This window comes from Elephas maximus, chromosome 10 (genome assembly GCF_024166365.1).
Source record: "Elephas maximus indicus isolate mEleMax1 chromosome 10, mEleMax1 primary haplotype, whole genome shotgun sequence".
Lineage (NCBI taxonomy): Eukaryota > Metazoa > Chordata > Mammalia > Proboscidea > Elephantidae > Elephas > Elephas maximus.
Genome location: NC_064828.1, coordinates 88,520,155 through 88,540,858, shown reverse-complemented (window position 1 = coordinate 88,540,858; position 20,704 = coordinate 88,520,155). Strand labels below are relative to the sequence as shown.

Here is a 20,704-nt window from a genome sequence, read left to right as displayed (position 1 = left end):
TCCTCATCACAGTATGTTCCATTAAATCTTAGATACCGTAAAACCTGCTAAAGTTGGAACCTGTGTAAGGCAGAAACCGGTCAGAGAAGGAAAACTCAAATATTTTCCACTATAACGAGTGACAGAAAAGTGGTAAGACTGCATCTTATCAAAGGCAGAAAACTTGCAAGACCTGGCATAACAAGGCAGTCCCATCGAGTTCGGTTTTCACCGGTTTCACTGTGTAATTAAGTGTCTGAGGAGGCCTAGGAATGGGGTTTTGCAAGATTATTTCATTAATTCAACAAATATTGATTAGGCACCTATGCTATGCTTGGCACTACTGTGAGCACTGAGGATAGGACAATGAAAAAAAATGACGGAAATCCTTTCTCTCATGGAGATTACTTCCTATTGGGGGATATCACTGAAATACATAAAAAACGTGTGAAGCAAAGATGATCACAAATTTAAGTGATCGTTTTTGGTTAAAGTATTGGTATTAATGGCCATATACAACCTGAAAGTTTTCAAAGGCTCTTAACTGGGAGACAGTAGGTCCACGGAATATCAAGAGGGAACTTTGTGGGGGAGTGTATGAATGCAAATTACTAAGTTTGAGTGTGTATTTCTTCTGGAGAAAGAATACAGCCTTCCTTTGAGCTCAAAGGGATCTCTGACTCAAAATAGGTTAAGAATCACTTGGACTTACATGAAGATAAATGTGTCTTTATCTGCATTCACAATGTCCTCAGAACTACATCATCTTGAGACTAATGTCCTCTGTGGCGTTCATGTATAAAGGCTCATCAGAATATGACTAGATCACCGAGCATGCCATTGAGGCTTTCATTCCCCCAACCCTGGGGCTCTGAATGATCTGGAGCAGGGAAATGCTGTAGAGCGAGCCCCCTTCCTGGCTTGAGTATATGTTGCTAGAGCAAAAGGTAATCCTTGAACTAGAAATACTAGTGGACCAAGATCTGTTCACTCAGATAAGAGAAAAGCCCAATGTTCCAGGTCTGCACTTATTTCAGGATTTTCACCACTGGAGAGATATTAGAGAACATATTCAATCCATGACACAGAATCATCCTTACACAGTCTCCTCATGAACATGTATTAAATCTTTAGATACAAAAACCAATAAACATGTTCTAAGGCAGTTTCAACTCTTGTATAATTCCTGGATTCTGAGAAAATGAACCTCAAGAAACATGCACGTAAATTGCCAGGTGATAAGGGTTACAGAGTTAATCCAATTTTAAAAGGGGTTGGGAAAAGCAGGGAATCTCTGCAATTCTACTATGTTAGCACTAAATTCTCTTGGCATGCCTTCCCTGGCTGCTGAGCTTCATTTACATAATATACATACACATATAGACATTTAGTGTTCCAAGCTCCAGAAAGAGTTCCAGATCAAGATTTGCCAAAGACATTCCTTTGCAGTATTTACCATTTATACATTCAGTTTTTGTGAGTTGATGGGGGCTGCTCCTGCTGTGACTGTCTCTCTTGTGATTAACAAGGCTGAATTTTGCCTCTTCAAAGGATCAGGTGACTTCATCATAAAATAACCTGATGAGGAGTTCACTTAATAAGTAATTGATAATATAGACAGGGCCACATGTTTCTCAACCTGCTTCGGGGAGTGGAAAAGTACTTCTAATCAGGAAAGAGAGTAAATTCAATCTCTCCTTTCTTACTGCAGGCTCAAGTACAGGCTTGGCTACAGCAAGATCTCAGGGAACAATAGGCTCACAGTCATTTCAGTCTGATGAGGTGTTAGAGTCCTGATTCAAATACGAAAAGGTAGAGCCACACTGAGGTAAATAAAGAACACGAAGTCAGACAGATGTGGGTTTGGGTCCTGGCTCAGCTACTTACCATTTGTGTAACCTTGAGAGTCACCTGTCCTCTCAACTTCTTCAAGTAAAAAAGAAGTAGCTATCCCACAGGGTTAAAGAGACAATGCATCTAAAGTGCTTAGCACAATGCCTAGGACAAACTAGGCATGTCAGCTGCTTTACTGTAAAGAGCAAGTATGTCAACATAAAAAATGGGAAGGTGAAAAAATTTTTTAAAAACTATAAAAATTGACAAAATGCAGAAAAGGAATCCTTTTCAATTCAGCAAGCATGTGATAGTGCCTACCAAGTGCAAGGTGCTGTCATGGCACTAGAGTGACCTGCCATAACACACTATAACTCAACAAGAAAGCTATGCAAAATAACTGTAACAGACTTGTTACAGACAGGGACTAATGAAGAGCTAAAGGAACACAGAGGGTGGAAAGATGATTTCTGGCTGGGGAAGAGGGGGTTCTTCATTATTTACTTACCCAAAAATTATTCCCTGAGCGCATACTAGAGTATATGTTATGTTGTTAGTTGCTGCTGAGTCGATTCGAACTCACAGCAACCTCATGTGTGCAGAGCAGAACTGCTCCACAGGGTTTTCAAGGCCGCAACCTTTCAGAAGCAGGTCCATCAGGGCTGTTTCCTGAGGTGCCTCTGGGTGGGTTTGAACCACCAATGTTTAAGCTAGTAGTCAAGCGTTTAATTGCTTGGGTCACTCAGGGACAGCTATATACTATGGACACACTATATACCAGGCTAAAAAAAGTGAAAAAATTAAAATGGTTCCTATCCTCAAACAAGTATCTTAGAGTCTAGTGGAATCAGCACATTTATCGAATACTCCCCTTGAGTTGGGCTCCTTAGATGGCACAGATGGTTAAGTGCCAGACTACTGGCTGAAAGGTTGGTGGTTCAAACCCACCCAGAGGCACCTCAGAAGACAGCCCTGGCCATCTGTTTCTGAAAAGTCACAGTCTTGAAATCCCCATGGAGCACAGTTCTGCCCTGGCACACATGGAGTCATCACGTGGTGGAGTTGACTCAACAGCACCTAACAACAACATTTATTAGTCAGGTTCTGAGTCAGCGAAGAAAACTGACCTCAAGAAGCTCACTGTCTATTAAAGGAGGCAGCTATCTTGACATATAAATAAAACGTGATGAGTGAAATGGCACGCATATGTGAGAGGTGGCATGTATACTGACTCGGGAAGGATGCATAAGAATGAATACGATGACTAGGGAATATTTCCATGAGAAGATAGCATAAACCAAGACCAGCAGAAATTCTAGTTGAGGAAGGCGAGGCCAAGATGGCAGGGTAGTCAGTTGCTTCCGGTGAACCCTCTTACAACAAAGGCCCGAAAAAACAAGTTTAACAATTATATTTACGACAAGTTAGAAGCCCTGAACATCAAAAGCAAAGTTAGAAAATGGACCGAGCAGCAGGGGGAGGGAGAGATGGTTCAGAAGCAGAAAAGAGTTGCTGGACCTGAATCGCCAGGAATCCTCAGGCTGTGATGAGCTGGTGGTAGTGTTTGGCCGCAGTTTCCTCAGGGAGAAACAGCCACCCACACATCCTACTCACACCTCTGGAACCAGAGAAGAACAGCGTTCTCGGCAAAAGCTAAGTACCTGCGTATATTTTACTGCGCCCCCAGTCCCCAAGCCGGCTTCACTGGCTGTTGATTCCCCTGGGCCTGAGACAGGTCCTCTTGTGTGCCCTGAGCCATTCTCCTGGTCTTGGAGAAGGAATAAATTCACAAGTAGGGAAAAGATAATCTGACAGCTCCACTAACCTGGGGAGCTCAGGACAGAAGCAGCTCCTGTCCGGGCATAAATAGTCCATGGACACTGAATACCTTTCCCCCCACATGGACCTGTGTGGGCCTATTACAGAAGAACAGGCCCTTGTTGGCAGACTGCAACTGTTTCAGCTGTGCAGTGGAAAGGTGAGTGTCTGACGTTTGACACCACTTTGTCTATTAAACAGGGTCCTCATCTACCCACATCAGGGGCCTAAGGAGTGGTAGCTCCAATCAGATCACCCAGCCACCCACAACAGAGGTCCAAGGATAACTGGTACCTCCCAGTCCTTACAACCAAAAGCATCGGGTGCCCAAGGTCCATCTGCAGAACCCATCCACCAGTGTGCTCTAGGGAACAGGGATGTGGTTTCCTCGCAGACACTGGGGGGACGGTTGTCAGTCCCCTGCCTTGTTCAGAGCGTGACCTCCTGGTGCAACCAGATACTGGTACCTACACCAATCACCCATGCCCCTCTAAGGCTGTAGGAGAGAGCCTGTACCACACAACTGATGACCAACTACCTGGACACCTGAGCTGAATCCATACAAGAAAAGTGAATGGACTCCTGGGCTCATATACCTGATAACAGATCTAGTCATCTGGTGACAGGACGTTAGAGCTTCAAAGGCGAAAATAATCAAGCTAGCTCAGTCAAGCAACCTATTTGGACATATCAAAACAAAACAAAGCAAGAAGCTAGGATATAGTAAGCAAACATAAACCAATACGATAACTTACAGATGGCACGGAGACAAGAGTCAATATCAAATCACATAGAGAAGCAGACCATGATTGCTTCAACAAGCTCTCAAAACAAAGAATCACGGGATCATCTAGATGAAGGTGCTTTACTGGAATTACCAGATGCAGAACATGCAGAACTCTTCAAGACATCAGGAAGGAGATCAAGCAATACGCAGAACAAGCCAAGGAACACACAGATAAAGCAGTTGAAGAAATTAAAAAGGTTATTCAAGAACATCATGAAAAATTTAATAAGCTGCAAGAATCCATAGAGAGACAGCAGTCAGAGATTCAGAAGGTTAACAATAAAATTACAGAATTAGACAACTCAATAAAGTCAGAGGAGTAGAACTGAGCAGGTAGAAGGCACAACTGGTGAGACTGAAGATCCAGGATTTGGCACCAATATTTTATATGTGAAGAAAAATCAGAAAAAAAAAAAAAAAATGAAGGAACCCTAAGAATCATGTGGGACTCTACCAAGAGAAATAACCTACGAGTAACTGGAGAATTTTAGGAGCAGTTAGGGATAAACAAAAAGTCGCCTACAAAGGAGAGTTAATAAGAATAAGCTCGGACTACTCAGCAGAAACCATGAAGGAAACAAGGCAGTGGGATGACTTATATAAAGCACTGAAGGAAAAAAACTGCCAGCCAAGAATCATATATCCAGCAAAACTGTCTCTCAAATACGAAGGCAAAATTGAGACTTTTCCAGATAAACAGAAGTATAGGGAATTTGTAAAAACCAAACCAAAACTACAAGGAATACTAAAGGGAGTTCTCTGGTTAGAAAATCAATAATATCAGATATCAATCCAACACTAGAACATTGGACAGAACAATCAGTTGTCAACCCAGATACGGAAGTCACCAAAACAGATCAAGACAAAATAAAGCTCAAAACAGGGAAACTGCGATGTCATTAAGTAAAAGAAGACAACATTGAAACAATAAACAGGGACTAAGAAATGTAGTCACAGATCTTTCATATGCAGAGGAAGACCAAGTGTTACAAAGAAAAGTTACATTTAAACTTAGAAAAATAGGGGTAAATATTAAGATAACCACAAAGGAGACTAATGATCCTACTCATCAAAATAAAACACAAGAAAACATAGAGACGCGGCAGAAACAAAACCAACTACAACAAAGAGGAAAAGACAATATATAAACTATTCAGCACAAAAAATTAAGTGGGGAAAAGAAACTGTCAACAACACACAAAAAAAGACATCAAAATGACAGCATTAAACTCATACCTATCCATAATTATGCCTAATGTAAATGGACTAAATGTACCAATAAAGGGACAAAGAGTGCCAGAATGGATAAAAAAAACACGATCCGTCCGTATGCTGTCTACAAGAGACCACCTGAGACTCAGAGACACAAACAAACTAAAACTCAAATGATGGAAAAAAAATACACCAAGCAAACAACAATCAAAAAAGAGAAGTGGCAATAATAATTTCTGACAAAATAGACTTTAAAGTTAAATCCACCACAAGGGACACTATATAATGACTGAAGGTACAATATACCAGGAGGATATAACCATATTAAACATTTATGCAACCAATGACAGGGCTGCAAGATACATAAAACAAACTCTAACAACACTGAAAAGTGAGACAGACAGCTCCACAATTATAGTAGGAAACTTCAACACACCACTTTCGGTGAAGGACAGAACATCCAGAAAGAAGCTCAATAAAGACACAGAAGATCTAAATGCCACAATCAACCAACTTGACCTCACAGACATATACAGAACACTCCACCCAACAGCAACCAAGTATACTTTCTTTTCTAGCACACATGGAACATTCTCTAGAATGGACCACATATTAGGGCATAAAGCAAGCCTTAGCAGAATCCAAAACATTGAAACATTACAAAGCATCTTCTCCGACCATAAGGACATAAAAGTAGAAATGAATAACAGAAAAAGTGGGGAAAAGAAACCAAACACTTGGAAACTGAACAATACCATGCTCAAAAACGAATGGGTTATCAAAGACGTCAAGGATGGAATACAGAAAAGAATAGAATCCAATGAGAACGAAAACACTTCCTATCAGAACCTTTGGGACACAGCGAAAGGAGTGCTCAGAGGTCAATTTATATCAATAAATGCACACATACAAAGAGAAGAAAGGGCTAAAATCAAGGAATTATCCCTACAACTTAAACAAATAAAAAGAGAGCAACAAAATAAACCTTTAGGTACCAGAAGAAAGCAAATAATAAAAATTAGAGCAGAATTAAATGAAATAGAAAACAGAACAACTGAAAGTGTGAACAAGACAAAAAGCTAGTTCTTTGAAAAAATTAACAAAATTGATAAACCACTGGCCAAACTGACAAAAGAAAAACAGGAGAGGAAGCAAATAACCCAAATAAGAAATGAGATGGGCGATATCACAACAGACCCAACTGAAATTAAAAGAATCGTATCAGATTACTACAAAAAATTGTACTCTAACTACTCCAACAACCTAGAAGAAATGGGTGAATTTCTAGAAACACACTACCTACCTAAACTAACACAAACAGAGGAAGAACAACTAAATAAACACATAACAAAAGAACAGATTGAAAAAGTAATTAAAACACTCCCAACAAAAAGAAGCCCTGGCCCGGATGGATGACTTCACTGCAGAATTCTACCAAACATTTAAAGAAGACTTAACGCCACTACTACTAAAGGTATTTCAAAGCTTAGAGAAGGACGGAATACTACTAAACTCATTCTGTGAAGCCAGCATATCCCTGATACCAAAACCAGGTAAAGACACCACAAAAAAAAGAAAATTACAGACCTGTATCCCTCATGAACTTAGGTGCAAAAATCCTTAACAAAATTCTAGCCAACAGAATGCAATAGCATATCAAAAAAATAATTCACCATGACCAAGTGGGATTCATACCAGGTATGCAGGGATGGTTTGATAATCCATCATATAAATAAAACAAAAGACAAGAACCACATGATCTTATCAATTGATGCAGAAAAGGCATTTGACAAAGTTCAACACCCATTCATGATAAAAATTCAGCAAAATAGGAACAGAAGGAAAATTCCTCAACATAACAAAGGGCATTTATACAAAGCCAACAACCAACATCATCCTAAATGGAGATAGTCTAAAAGCATTCCCCTTGTTATTGGGAACCAGACAAGGATGCCCTTTATCACTACTCTTATTCAACATTGTGCTGGAGGTCCAAAACAGAGCAATTAGGCTACATAAAGAAACAAAGGGCATCCAGATTGGTAAGGAAGAAGTAAAAGTATCTCTATGTGTAGATGACATGATCTTACACACAGAAAACCCTAAAGAATCCTCAAGAAAACTACTGAAACTAATAGATGAGTTCATCAGAGTATGAGGATACAAGATAAACGTACAAAAATCAGTTGGATTCCTCTACACCAACGAAAAGAACATCGAAGAGGAAATCATCAAATCAATACCATTTACAGTAGTCCCAAAGGAGATGAAATACTTAGGAATAAATCTTACCAGAGACTTAAAAGACCTGTACAAAAAAAACCTACAAGACACTACTGCAAGAAACCAAAAAGACCTACATAAGTGGAAAAACATACCTTGCTCATGCATAGGAAGACTTAATTAACATTGTAAAAATGTCTATTCTACCAAGAGCCATCTATAGACACCATTCAATTCTGATCCAAATTCCAACGACATTTTTTCATGAGATGGGGAAACAAATCACCAGCTTCATATGGAAGGGAAAGAGGACCCAGAAAAACAAAGCATTACTGAAAAAGAAGAACAAGGTGGGAGGCCTCATTCTACCTGGTACTGGTACAACAACAGATACACAGACCAATGGAACAGAATTGAGAATCCAGACATAAATCCATCCACATATGAGCAGCTGATACTTGACAAAGGCCCAAAGTCAGTTAAATGGGGAAAAGACAGTCTCTTTTACAAATGGTGCTGGCATAACTGGATATCCATCTGCAAAAAAATGAAACAAGACCCATACCTCACTCCATACACAAAAATGAACTCAAAATCGATCAAAGACCTAAATATAAAATCTAAAACGATAAAGATCATGGAAGAAAAAGTAGGGACAACACTAGGAGCCCTAATACATGGCATAAACAGTATACAAAACATTACTAACAATGCAGAAAGTGGGAGCTCCTAAACCGGGAGCTCCTAAAAATCAAACACCTATGCTCATCCAAAGACTTCACCAAAAGAGTAAAAAGATTACCTACAGACTGGGAAAACGTTTTTAGCTATGACATTTCCGATCAGCATCTGATCTCTAAAATCTACACGATACTGCAAAAACGCAACTACAAAAAGACAACCCAATTAAAAAATGGGCAAAGGATATGAACAGGCAGTTCACTAAAGAAGACATTCAGGTAGCTAAGAGATACATGAGGAAATGCTCACGATCATTAGCCATTAGAGAAATACAAATAAAAACTACAATGAGATTCCATCTCACTCCAACAAGGCTGGCATTAATCCAAAAAACACAAAATAAGAAATGTTGGAGAGGCTGTGGAGAGACTGGAACACTTACACACTGCTGATAGGAATGTAAAACGGTACAACCACTTTGGAAATCGACTTGGCGCTTCCTTAAAAAGCCAGAAATAGAACTACCATACGATCCAGCAATCCCACTCCTTGGAATATATCCTAGAGAAATAAGAGCCTTTACACAAACAGATACATGCACACCCATGTTCATTGCAGCATTGTTTACAATAGCAGAAAGATGGAAGTAACCAAAGTGCCCATCTACAGATGAATAGAAAAATAAATTACGGTATATTCACGCAATGGAATACTATGCATCGATAAAGAACAATGATGAATCTGTGAAACATTTCATAACACAGAGGAATCTGGAAGGCATTATGCTGAGTGAAGTTAGTCATTTGCAAAAGGACAAATATTGTATGAGACCACTATTGTAAGAACTCGAAAAATAGTTTAAACAGAGAAGAAAATATTCTTTGATGGTTATGAGAGGGTGGAGGCGTTTCCACTAATTAGGTAGTAGATAAGAACTATTTTAGGTGCAGGGAAAGATAACACACAATACAGGAGAGGTCAGCACAACTGGACTAAACCAAAAGCAAAGAAGTCTCCTGAATAAACTGAATGCTTCAAAGGCCAGCATAGCAGGGGCAGGGGTTGGGAGACCATGGTTTCAGGGGACATATAAGTCAATGGGCATAATGAAATCTATTAAGAAAACATTCTGCATTCCACTTTGGAGAGTGGCATCCGGGGTTTTAAATGCTAGCAAGTGGCCATCTAAGATGCATCAACTGGTCTCAACCCACCTGGAGCAAAAGAGAATAAAGAACACCAAAGACACAAGGTAATTATGAGCCCAAGAGACAGAAAGGGCCACATAAACCAGAGACTACAGCAGCCTTAGATCAGAAGAAATAGATGGTGCCCGGCTATAACCGATGACTTCCTTGACAGGGAACACAACAGAGAACCCCTGAGGGAGCAGGAGGGCTGTGGGATGCAGACCTCAAATCCTTGTAAAAACAGGAGATGTAATGGTCTGAGACTAGAAGGACTGTAGAGGTCATGGTCCCCTGACCTTCTGTTAGCTCAAGACAGGAACCATTCCCAAAGCCAACTCTTCAGATAGGGATTAGACTGCAGTATGGGATAGAAAATAATACTGCTGAAGAGTGAGCTTCTTCAGTCAAGTGGACACATGAGACTATGTAGGCAGCTCCTGTCTGGAGAAGGGATGAGGGGACAGAGGTGGTGAGAAGCTGGCCGAATGGGCACAAAAATAGACAGTGGGGGTAAGGATTGTGCTGTCTCATTAGAGGGAGAGCAACTAGGAGTACACAGCAAGGTGTATGTAAGTTTTTGCATGATAGACTGACTTGGTTTGTAAACTTTCACTTGAAAGCACAATAAAAATTAAAAATAAAAAAATTCTGGTTGAGCTGTACGAAAACATGTGTGATGGGAGGAGACAGGCTGGAGAAGTATCCTGGAGCCAGATTCTAAATAAAGGCTTTGAATAACATTTAATAGCTTGGACTATTAACAGGAAGACCCTCTGAGATTCTTGAGCAGGGTAGGACCACAGTCAGACTTGTGATTTATTAAAAAAATTCTCCAGTAGCGAAGAACAGGGTAAAGTGGCCAGGAGACCATTTGGGAGGTAATTACAGCTGTCCAGTTAAGAGATAATTAAGGCCTTAAGCAGGCTAACAGATGTAAAAATGAAACAGAGAAGATATTTATCAGAGAACATTACAGAGTCAGGATCAACAAGACTTGGCAACTGCCTGGATGCAGAGAGAATAAGGAAGCAAGAGACAATGATAAATTAAAGGCTCCACAAGTAAATCCCTAGGAGAATTGCAGTGTCACTAACAAAGGGAGGAAAGAACACAGGAGAACATATAGGCTTCAGATATGGTGAATATTTTCAAAACATGCTGAATATTTTGGAAGCTGGTAATACAGTTAGGTGGAAATGTCTAGCAGGCAGTTGGAAATTTGGACCTGGAACTCAGAGAAGAGATTCAAAGTAAAGATGCATACTTGGGAGAAATTCACAGAGAAGCAGTAGACAGAGCTATGGTATGGGAAGGAAAAATTTACCAAAGGGGAGAATGTTGTTGTTAGTTGCTGTCAAGTCAGCTCTGACTCATGGCAACCTTACATTGCCAACCAACAGAACAAAATGTTGCCCGCTCCTGTGTCACCTTCATGGTCATTGGTATGTTTAAGTCCACTATTGCGGCTATTGTGCCAGTCCAAAGGGGAGACTACAGAGAAGAGGGAAAATTTTTGAGGATTATGCCCTAGAATTCAGAAGTGTGTTGGCGGATACCCAGAAGAGCAGGGGAGGCAGATACCCAGGAATCACCCCACCTTCCTCAATCAGTGACTCTGCTGTTATGTTTTGTACACTTGAGGTCTACATACTTCAAAAGAAATTTTTTGAAAACTCAGTCCAGTTTTCCAGGGGAAGAGGAATAAGAAAACTAGTGGTCTGAGGAATTATTGAAGGGCTAGAGAAGTTAAGGGAAATTTCCAGGTAGGAGGTGGTCAATAACAGCGCCACATGCTAAAGGAGGATGTGGATTAAAAACAGGTGACTAGAGTTGAAGGTTCCAAGGTAATCAGTGGCCTTTGAGAGAGAGTTGGGCAAAATGGCAAGAGATGAAGTCAGACCACGAGACTTTAGAGTGTGTATGTATGTGTGTCTCTGTGTGGTGGGGGGATGTTGGGGATACCATGGTATATTCCTTCAAAAGAAGTCTGGCAAAGGTTACTGAGTAGCACAAATGGTTAAGCACTCAACTACTAGCTGATGGGCTGGCGGTCTGAACCCACCCAGAGGTGCCTCGGAAGACAGGCCTGGCGATCTGCTTCCAAATGGTCACAGCCTGAAATCCCTACCTTGTACACATGAGGTTTCCATGGGTCTGAATCGTTCAACAGAAACTAACAAATCTGCCCGGATAAATTAAGGAAGCGAAAAGAAAGTTTCCAGTGCCAAACACCTAAGCTTGTGATAAACTGGGTGCCATTTTCCCCAACCCTAGAGAACCATATAAAAAATTTAGCTCCTCTTTCAATTTCACCTCCAAATTAGAATTCTTAAAATTGAGACTCCCTCAAGGTCCACTGTAGACCTTGAAGAAATTAGAGTGATTACAATAGCAGATGAACAGAAGAAATGATAAAGCATTTCTTTGTAGATGAGTCAAGTATGAGTGAACGCATAACTGGTGGGAACCAAACGTTCCGTACCTCAGCGGTGCCTCAGTATCACAAGGATACTTCTCTAGAAGAGGCAGGAAGGTATCGGGGTTAAGGAGAGAAAAAATGAAAGAAATCAATGGTTTTCTTTTCCTCTCTCCATCTAAAGGAAAATGCGAGGAGTAGAAAGTGTCCCCCCCCCCCCCCCCCCCCCGGCGTGTATCTGTCAGCACATTTCCAGGAGGCCTGGCCACATCCCGGGCACTGGCTGGCTGAGGAGCAGAGACTGAGGCAGCGCTTTCCTTCTGTTCCTCACCTGGGTGGTCTGTTTTCCCTTTGATTAAACTCCCAGGCTGGAAGGGCTGGAGCTGCTCCTAATGATAGCTGGGTCCTGAAATCTCACACTCGCCTGTACAGACAGGGCCAGGCTCCCTCTGACTCCCCGGCTCCCACTCCTCACCATACCATAAAGCTGGGCTAATTCACCACATTCTTGTGTTCACTAACAGCACTAACCACAAAGGGCTATGTCTGTTCAGAGTGCCACAGTTGTAAAGCACACCCCTCTCAGGCGCTGAGTGAGGCAGAGATAGTGAGACCTCACACGGACACTCTACTCTAGCACCCTGCTAGCCACTACCACACTCCCCCCACCCACCCCACAGGTGCAAGAGGCCAACATAACCGGCTTCTAGACAACCCTGCTTTCAGGGACACACACATCGATTTCTGAAGGATCTTACCCCCAAAGATAACCAGTCTGTCACGTGACAAAGGAAAGAACTAAATTTGACCTGCTCTCTGCTCAGATTTGCCAAGTATTTTTTGAATCATCACATATTAAAAACATAGATCTCTCCATATTTCAAATGTAGACATGATGGCACAAACATCTGTGAAGTGGCCGACACTCGTCTGGCAATCTGCTCCTATGTGTTTCAGGCTACAAAGTTAAATCATAGCAGGAGTTGTAAAAGTAATTACAAGGCAAATGAGGTTCTAACTGTCTTTAGGCATACAAATTCTTTAAGAGTCTTGCTTCTAACATAAATTCTGGGTCACTCAAGGTTTTATTACCAAATGTGTGAACTGTCAGAGTGCTTCGCTTCTTCACCTTTGGCTAGTCTGCACTGCTCCTGAGCAACTTCAGCAGGGAGCAGGGAGGACAAAGGGGAGGCATTCCTTCTCCTCCAATCCATGCTCCTCTTGGCCACTGAGTAGTCCAGCTAGAATGCAAAGCTAATTGTGTCTTGGAGGGTCCCATCATCTACAAGACGAAGGCATTCATGGCTCTCCCTGAGCCCACCCTGGCCTTCTCTTCCAGTTTCAATCGTAGCTGCTCCCTGTCCTCCAATATCATGAAACAGCTTGTTTCCCCATACACACATGCTAGCTTTTATTCCGGAGCGTGCTGATACCCTTCTTCTGCCACCCACCTGCCTACCTTTAAGATTCAGTTTAAGTGTAATCTCTTTCAGGAAGGCTGTCTTGGCCTTCCTCCCAAGCCCACCCACAAGTTGGGTTAGGTACCTCTTCTGGTGGTTTTGTTATTCCCTAGGACTATCTCCGCCATGCATATTCCATGCTATTATTATCATCTGTTTATGCGGCTGTCACCCTTACAAGACTGTGAGTTATTTCATGTTGAGAACTATGTCTTATATCATCCCCATGGCTCAGTATCAAAGCCTGGACCACTCTTAAAAAAAAAAAACTCTTAGGAGCTAAATAATATGTTTCTGAATGATTAAATAAACAAGCGCAATTGAATAAAAAGTTTTGTGGAAAATGCCACTAAAAGGTTTAATGAGCTAAATAGATGAAGTTATAAGCAAAATAAAATGAATTTTCAAAAATATCTAAGGATTTCAATTTCCTATATTCTTCATCGTCCAAAATAGCACAAATAATTTAAAGTAATCTTTCTTTCTTTAGTAGGCAGTCCCTTAACTCTTTGTCCAGAAAAGCAACATAAACTCGAAAGGAGTAATAGGGTATAATTAACGCAAGGCTTGGAGGAAAATCCATAGCTTTAAATATAGTAAAAAACGAGAATGAATGAAAACAAATTTAGCACCCAACTGAAGAAAATGAGGGGAATTAACAAAATAAACCTAAAAGGAAAGCAAAAGGAAGGAATTAGTAAAGTTGAAACAAGAAAATAATGACTTAGAAAACAAGAAAATGAATAAATATATCCAGAATTAACCTTGTCAAACATGGGGTGGGCATGGCAGGGAGGAGGAATAGCCATAAAGCTTATCAGAAAAATAAAAAGAGGAAAGAAAGGATAGCTACAAAATGGGAGTTGAAAATAAGGAAATAACCCCTGGTGTTGTGTGCTGTCGAGCTGATTCCAACTCATAGCGACCCTACAGTGATCCTCTAAAAAAAAAAAAAAAAATTTTTTTTTTTTTTTCATAGGGTTTCCTAGGCTGTAATCTTTATGGGAACAGTCACCAGGTCTTTTCTCCTTTGGAGCCGCCAGTGGGTTCCAACTGCTGACCTTTTGGTTAGAAGCTGAGTGCTTAACCATTGTGCCATCAGGGCTCCTTGTAAATAACCACAGGTAAGAGGAAATGAGAAGCATTTAAAGAAATTACTGGACATAGCATTGTTTCTGATGATAGCTAAGTTTAACCTTCCATAACCAAAGTCCAGAGAGAAGACCAAGGCTCCCACCACTTTTTGTATGGATGTTCACCTTCTACCAGAAAGCTACAGGCATTGTATCACTTGCCTCAGTGAGTGAAAAACTAAAGCAACTTTCTTTTAAACAGTTAGGAAAATAAAGGACACGGCTAGTAAACAAATGTGCCAGAGCCTATGTATATTAAACCATTACATGCTATTATATATTTACCAAAAAAGACAGAATTTTCCAAATTGCAAAATAAGGAATTACTTTCTCTGAAGGGAAGACCAAATAACATGATTGAACTTTTCAATCATAAAGTCTCCCTCCTTCCAATAAGATCGCACATTTTAATAACACAATATTTTATCCAAAAACTTACTTTTTTCCAAATCAAATTAAAAACCATTCATTACTGAATGGATTAAACTTTTATGGGTAAAATAACACTATGTTCCAAGTAAATGGCATTTAGATTTCACAAAGAGGTCTCTGCTTGTTATGCTCAGGACCCTGTTACAGGCTCCTAATCAGATGAAGACCCTGAGGTTGCAAGAAGTTCAATAAACTGCCCAACATCACACAACTAGTCAGTGGCAGACGAACACAGGTTTTCTGATGGCTAATCCAAATCTCTTTCTATCCCACCTGCTTATTACATACTTCAGCACCTCCCTCAGTAGTCTGTCAAGCACTATCCAGGCTACTGTCAAAAGTCTAAAAGTGAAGGATCACATCTAGTGGCAAGTTTGGATCCCTAAGAATAAGAGTCTGATGAACTCACTAGCAGTAAAGTTCTCAAGGAGCCCTGGTGGCACAACGGTTAAGTGCTCGGCTGCTCAAAGAAAGCTTGGCAGTTTGAACCCACCCAGTGGCTCTGCAGGATAAAGAGTTGGTGATTTGCTTCTGTAAAGATTACAGCCAAGAAAACCCTATGGGGCAATTCTACTCTGTCACATGGGGTCACTGTGAATTGGAATCAAATCGAGGGTACCTAACAACATCAAAGTTCTTCTTCAGCTACTAACTGAAGGGTTGGCAGTTCAAATTCACCCAGAGGTGCCTCAGCAAAAAAGGCCTGACAATCTACTTCCAAAAGATCACAGTCATTGAAAACCCTTTGAGTGCAGCTCTACTCTGACACCTACGGGGTAGCTGTGAGTTGAACTGACTCAACCTAAGTCAGTTTTTTTAGGGGGGTTAGTTTTTCTTAGATGAGAAAGATGGACTGAAGGAGAGTGACTTTTCCAATAAGGATAAATTCACCTCGGATTCCCACAGGCTCCTGACCTTGCCACTTCACAAGCTCCGAAGCCTACCACATGATTGGAATTGAAAATATGTAAGCACTGATATTGGCTGTTTTTTTACTACAACCTCAAAGCAAATCTCTTAATGTCTTGGTACTTCCAGCTACCCATCTATAAGTTGGAAGCATCTATTCTAGTCAGTGACTCAATGCCAAAGATATAGCAAATCACTGGCCCTCTTCCTCATAGCCACTTCACATTTCAAACTTCCTTCCCATTCTACCACGGTCATGATATTCTATTCCCTCTCAACAACGTTCTATCATGAAAATACAACTACCCAACTCTTTTAAGTCTCAACCCTGCCCTGTGGTAAGGTCCTCTGCTTCCTCTTTTACATTAGGCCTCCTCATTCACTCCCTTCAAACTATTAATAGGAATTTGAAAAAGAAAAATAATTACTGCCTTACTAGTGGGATGAGGCTGACGTGAAGTCAAGTCCTTGAGAGGCTTACCTTTACTTTTGGTCCTAAATTTTTATACAGAGAAACAGGGCACCACCAGGGAGCAGTGTGTTGCCTACTTTCAGCATGTGCTTGAAGTAGTTTTTAGCTTCATTTTTTTCTAGACTTGATTGTCACTATAGAGTTGCCACCAATTAAGGAATGTGACATAACAGAGATATAGCAAAATACAACTATGGAGTTAAATTATAATAATTATTTTGGAAGACTTTGATGTCATTTAGCATTAAAGAAGGAGGGGAAGATAGGGTTTCTACTTCCAGTTAAATACCCTGGGGATAATCAGCAAGGAAGGAAAGAGAATCTACAAAGTTCTTGAAAGTTTCACCTAACTTCATTGTGTTGTAAGCTTGTTAGTATACATAAAGCCACGGCCGTTCAGTCAATTCCAACTCATAGCAACCCTACAGGACACAGCAGAACTCCCCCATAGGGCTTCCAAGGAACACTGGTGAATTCGAACTGCCAACCTTCTGGTTAGCAACCAAGCTCTTAACCACGGAGCCAACATGGTTAACATATATATATAACAAAGTTAAAATCCTGGTATCTATTTCCAGGTCAGTCATAAATATACTGGATGACCTTGATCATGTTGCCTCTTTCAGCCTCAGTTTTCCCCATCTGTAAAATGAGGAGAATGCTATGCACTGGATAAGGGTATATTGAAATGGTTTATTAAAACATCCCAGATCATGACATTAAAAAATTTTTTATAACCTAAAAATAATGTTATGACATTCTGGTAAAAAGATGTATAAGACTATAGAACTCGCTGAAAATTTTACAGAAGAAATTATTTTTAAAGGTTCTTTAAGAGTATATTTATAGCCAGACTTCCGAGTCTGTTTACCCAGTAGCTGACTTAACTTTCCAAAACCTGGGACAGAAAGTCAACTTTTTTATAGTTGAAAAGGAACACTTTTGTTCCTTCAAAACCAACTACTAATCATTAAAGAGGCATCGGGAGATGCCCATCAGTCAAGACAGGGAAAGACAAAGCACCGGGTCATGAATCCTATCCTTGGGTCCAAAGAGCTCTTCACGCCGTCCATACCTGCTGGGTGAGGAGGCTTATGTGGCTGGATGGTGAGTACTGCCTTGCCGCCTGCTTCTCTGCTAGCCGCTGAAGCTCAGCCGCAACCACACTCTGGCTGTACCGTTTGCTGTAGGATGAACCATCCTCTCCCTCCCTTTGTGCTTTGGCTGCTGCAGAATGGTGCTTGCTTGGATGGCATGAACCGGCTAAAAAAGAGAAAAAATTCCACCCACTTAGGAAAAGAGTCCTAAAAAACACTAGAATAATGACAAAGAGATCTCAGGCCAACAGATACTTTACTAATCCTAGGGACCTCTGACACCTTAAGGAGCAGTAAACTATTTTCAAATGCTGACAGAAATAAAAACAAATCCTTACCATACCCTAGAAACTCTTCCTACCACTAAATTATTACTTGCATTTATTAAGGTGTTTTTGCTTCCTACGAAAGCTTTACAAAGAATTCTCATCGTATGTAATGCGGAATAACCAACCCTAGAATTTACTGATCATGATGAATAAAAAAACATATTCTTAAATTTCAGTATAATTTGTTTGTTTTTATGTGATTGTACTTGCCAGCAGTCTGGGGCAACCACTGTCAGATTGTTCATAATACTTCTTATGAAGCTCAAAAGGGGAATAGGAATAAAGGCAAGACTGACTGTACGAAGACAGCCGCAGTGACAATACAATCTCAAAGGAATGAATTTCCTTTAAGATTTAAATTTTCTTCTTTCAATGAGGTATCACGGTCCAACTTGTGAGCACTAAAACTGTGGCAAACAGAAATTATCTGACATAAAATCAAAGTTGACATTTCCCAATTATTAAAGTCACATATCTCAATGAAAAAAAATTTTTTAACCCAGGAAAGTACAGAGGGAGACAAATCATCCATAACACTACCACCCAAAGTCTACCATTACTAACACTAACATTAACACTACTATTAATTAACATATCAACATTACCGTGTTCCCTTTCTGTCTTTTTATTAATGCTTACATAGCCATGATCATTCTGTATACAATTTGGTGATGCTCCTTAAAAAAACAATCTGTAGCCTTTTCATGTTTATTACTGGATACATACAAATTATTATTTATGACAGATGTTTAAGTTATAAAGCATACTATAACACCTGTGAACTCACTACCCAACCCAAGAACTACATTACCAACAACGTTCACCAAGCCATGTGCTCCTCCCCACTTCTTCTCTTATTGAGAAATACAGTTTTACTTTATGTATGTATGTATGTATGTGTAAATATGCATACTTAAAATACCAGTTAATTTTGCTTTTTTTGAACTCTATAAAAACGGAATCCTATTGCAGTGGTTTCCTGGGACTTAACTTTTGTTATTCAATACCATACATCCAAGATTTGTTCATCCTTGTTATTTCAGTATCACTGAAATGCATTCATTTTATCTGCTGTCTGATATTTCATTTTGTGAATACACCACAACTTATTTTTCTACTCTCCCATCAATGGATATTTTGGTTATTTCCAGCTTTTTGCTCTTATAAACAGGGCAACCATGAACACTCTAGCATATATCTCCTGGTGCCCATGTGCAGGGTTTCTTTTGGCTATGTGTCTCGCGGCAGGATTGCTGGGTAACAGTCACAGTATATACGCGAATTTTCAAATTTATGTTATAATACCTAAGTGGCTATACCAATTTATACCTCCACAAACTACAAGGGTTCCCACTGATCATTTTCTTCTCTGACATTTAGTATTTTTAAGCATTCTAATTTTTCCCTAAGTCAAACCCATTGCCGTCAAGTTAATTCCAACTCACAGTGAACCTATAGGACAGCGTAAAACTGCCCCACAGGGTTTCCAAGGCTGCAAATCTTTACGGAAGCAGACTGCCACATCTTTTTCCCATGGGGCGGCTGGTGAGTTGAAACTGCCAACCTTTTGGTTAGCAGCAGAGTGCTTAACCATTATGCCACCAGAATGCCTCAATTTTTCCCTAAAAGTGTGTAAAAACTCACTGCAGTCTTAATTTACATTCACCTGATTAATAAGGACATCTGGCAAGTGCTACCACTTTTCTGATATGCCAGTTCATGTCTTTTGAAAAATTTTTATTGGGTTGTCTTTTTATTACTGGTTTACACATTTTGGTTTTGTTTTCACTTTTGTTACCTACCCACAAGATCTTAAAGATGGCCTCCTGTATTTTATTCTATAAGTTTTAAGCTTTAAACCTGGAATTTATTTTATGCATGGAGCGAGGCAGGCATCTAATTTCACTCTTCTTCCTGCGAGTATAACCAGTATCCTAGCACCATTTACTGAGGAATTCCTCCCTTTCTCCACTGAGCCACAAGGCCATCTCTGCCGCATATCAAAGCTCCATCTGTCCATATGATCTTTTATGGGCTTTCTATTCTATTTCATTGGTCAATTTGTCTGTCCCTTTTTTTTTTTTTAGCAATACCAAACTGTCTTAATTATCATACGTTTATATTAAGTTTTAATAATGTGGTCCTACCCTTTATTCTTCTTCAGGAGGTTCTCACTATTTTTGGCCTTTGCCTTATTTTAAAATCAGCTTGTAAAGTTCAGCAACAAACGTGTTGAGATTCTGGTTGGACGTGCACTGACTAGAAGTTAAGTTGATAAGAACTGAAACATTTATGATGTTGAGTCTTGGTTGTCATGAGTTGGAACAGACAGACTCAATGGCGATGGGTTTGGTTTTATCCCTGTACATGGTATATTTATCATTTAAGTTTTCCCTTTCATCAAATTCTTTAAAATTTCCTTATGAAAGTCTTTTCTAAATTTGTCCTTAGGTATCTTATAGTTTTGTGCTACTGTATGTGACTTTTTTAAAACATTGTTTTATTTACTCCTTGTTTCTAGTATATAGAAAAACTACTGGTTTTTAAAATTGATCTTATGGCCATATGTAATGCTAAACTACTTCTAAAATGTACCAATTATTTTTAATTTTTTATGTAAACAAGATATTATCTGCAAATAAATTTTATTTCCTCCTTTTTAAGCATTATGCTTTTAATTTTTTTCTGGTCCAAATAAGCTGGCTCTGACCTCCAGTAAAACACTAATGTTAA

At 39.9% G+C, this 20,704-nt stretch overlaps 1 protein-coding gene across 9 annotated transcripts in view; it reads right to left on the bottom strand.

Annotated features, from left to right (window-relative positions):
• TTLL5 (tubulin tyrosine ligase like 5) overlaps positions 1–20,704 on the bottom strand; it is a 333,039-nt gene that overhangs the window by 151,361 nt on the left and 160,974 nt on the right. For all 9 annotated transcript variants that reach the window (XM_049898665.1, XM_049898667.1, XM_049898666.1 and 6 more), the window contains one exon: positions 17,621–17,808. In XM_049898665.1, coding sequence (XP_049754622.1) covers positions 17,621–17,808 — 188 coding nt within the window. The remainder of the gene's footprint in view (positions 1–17,620; positions 17,809–20,704) is intronic.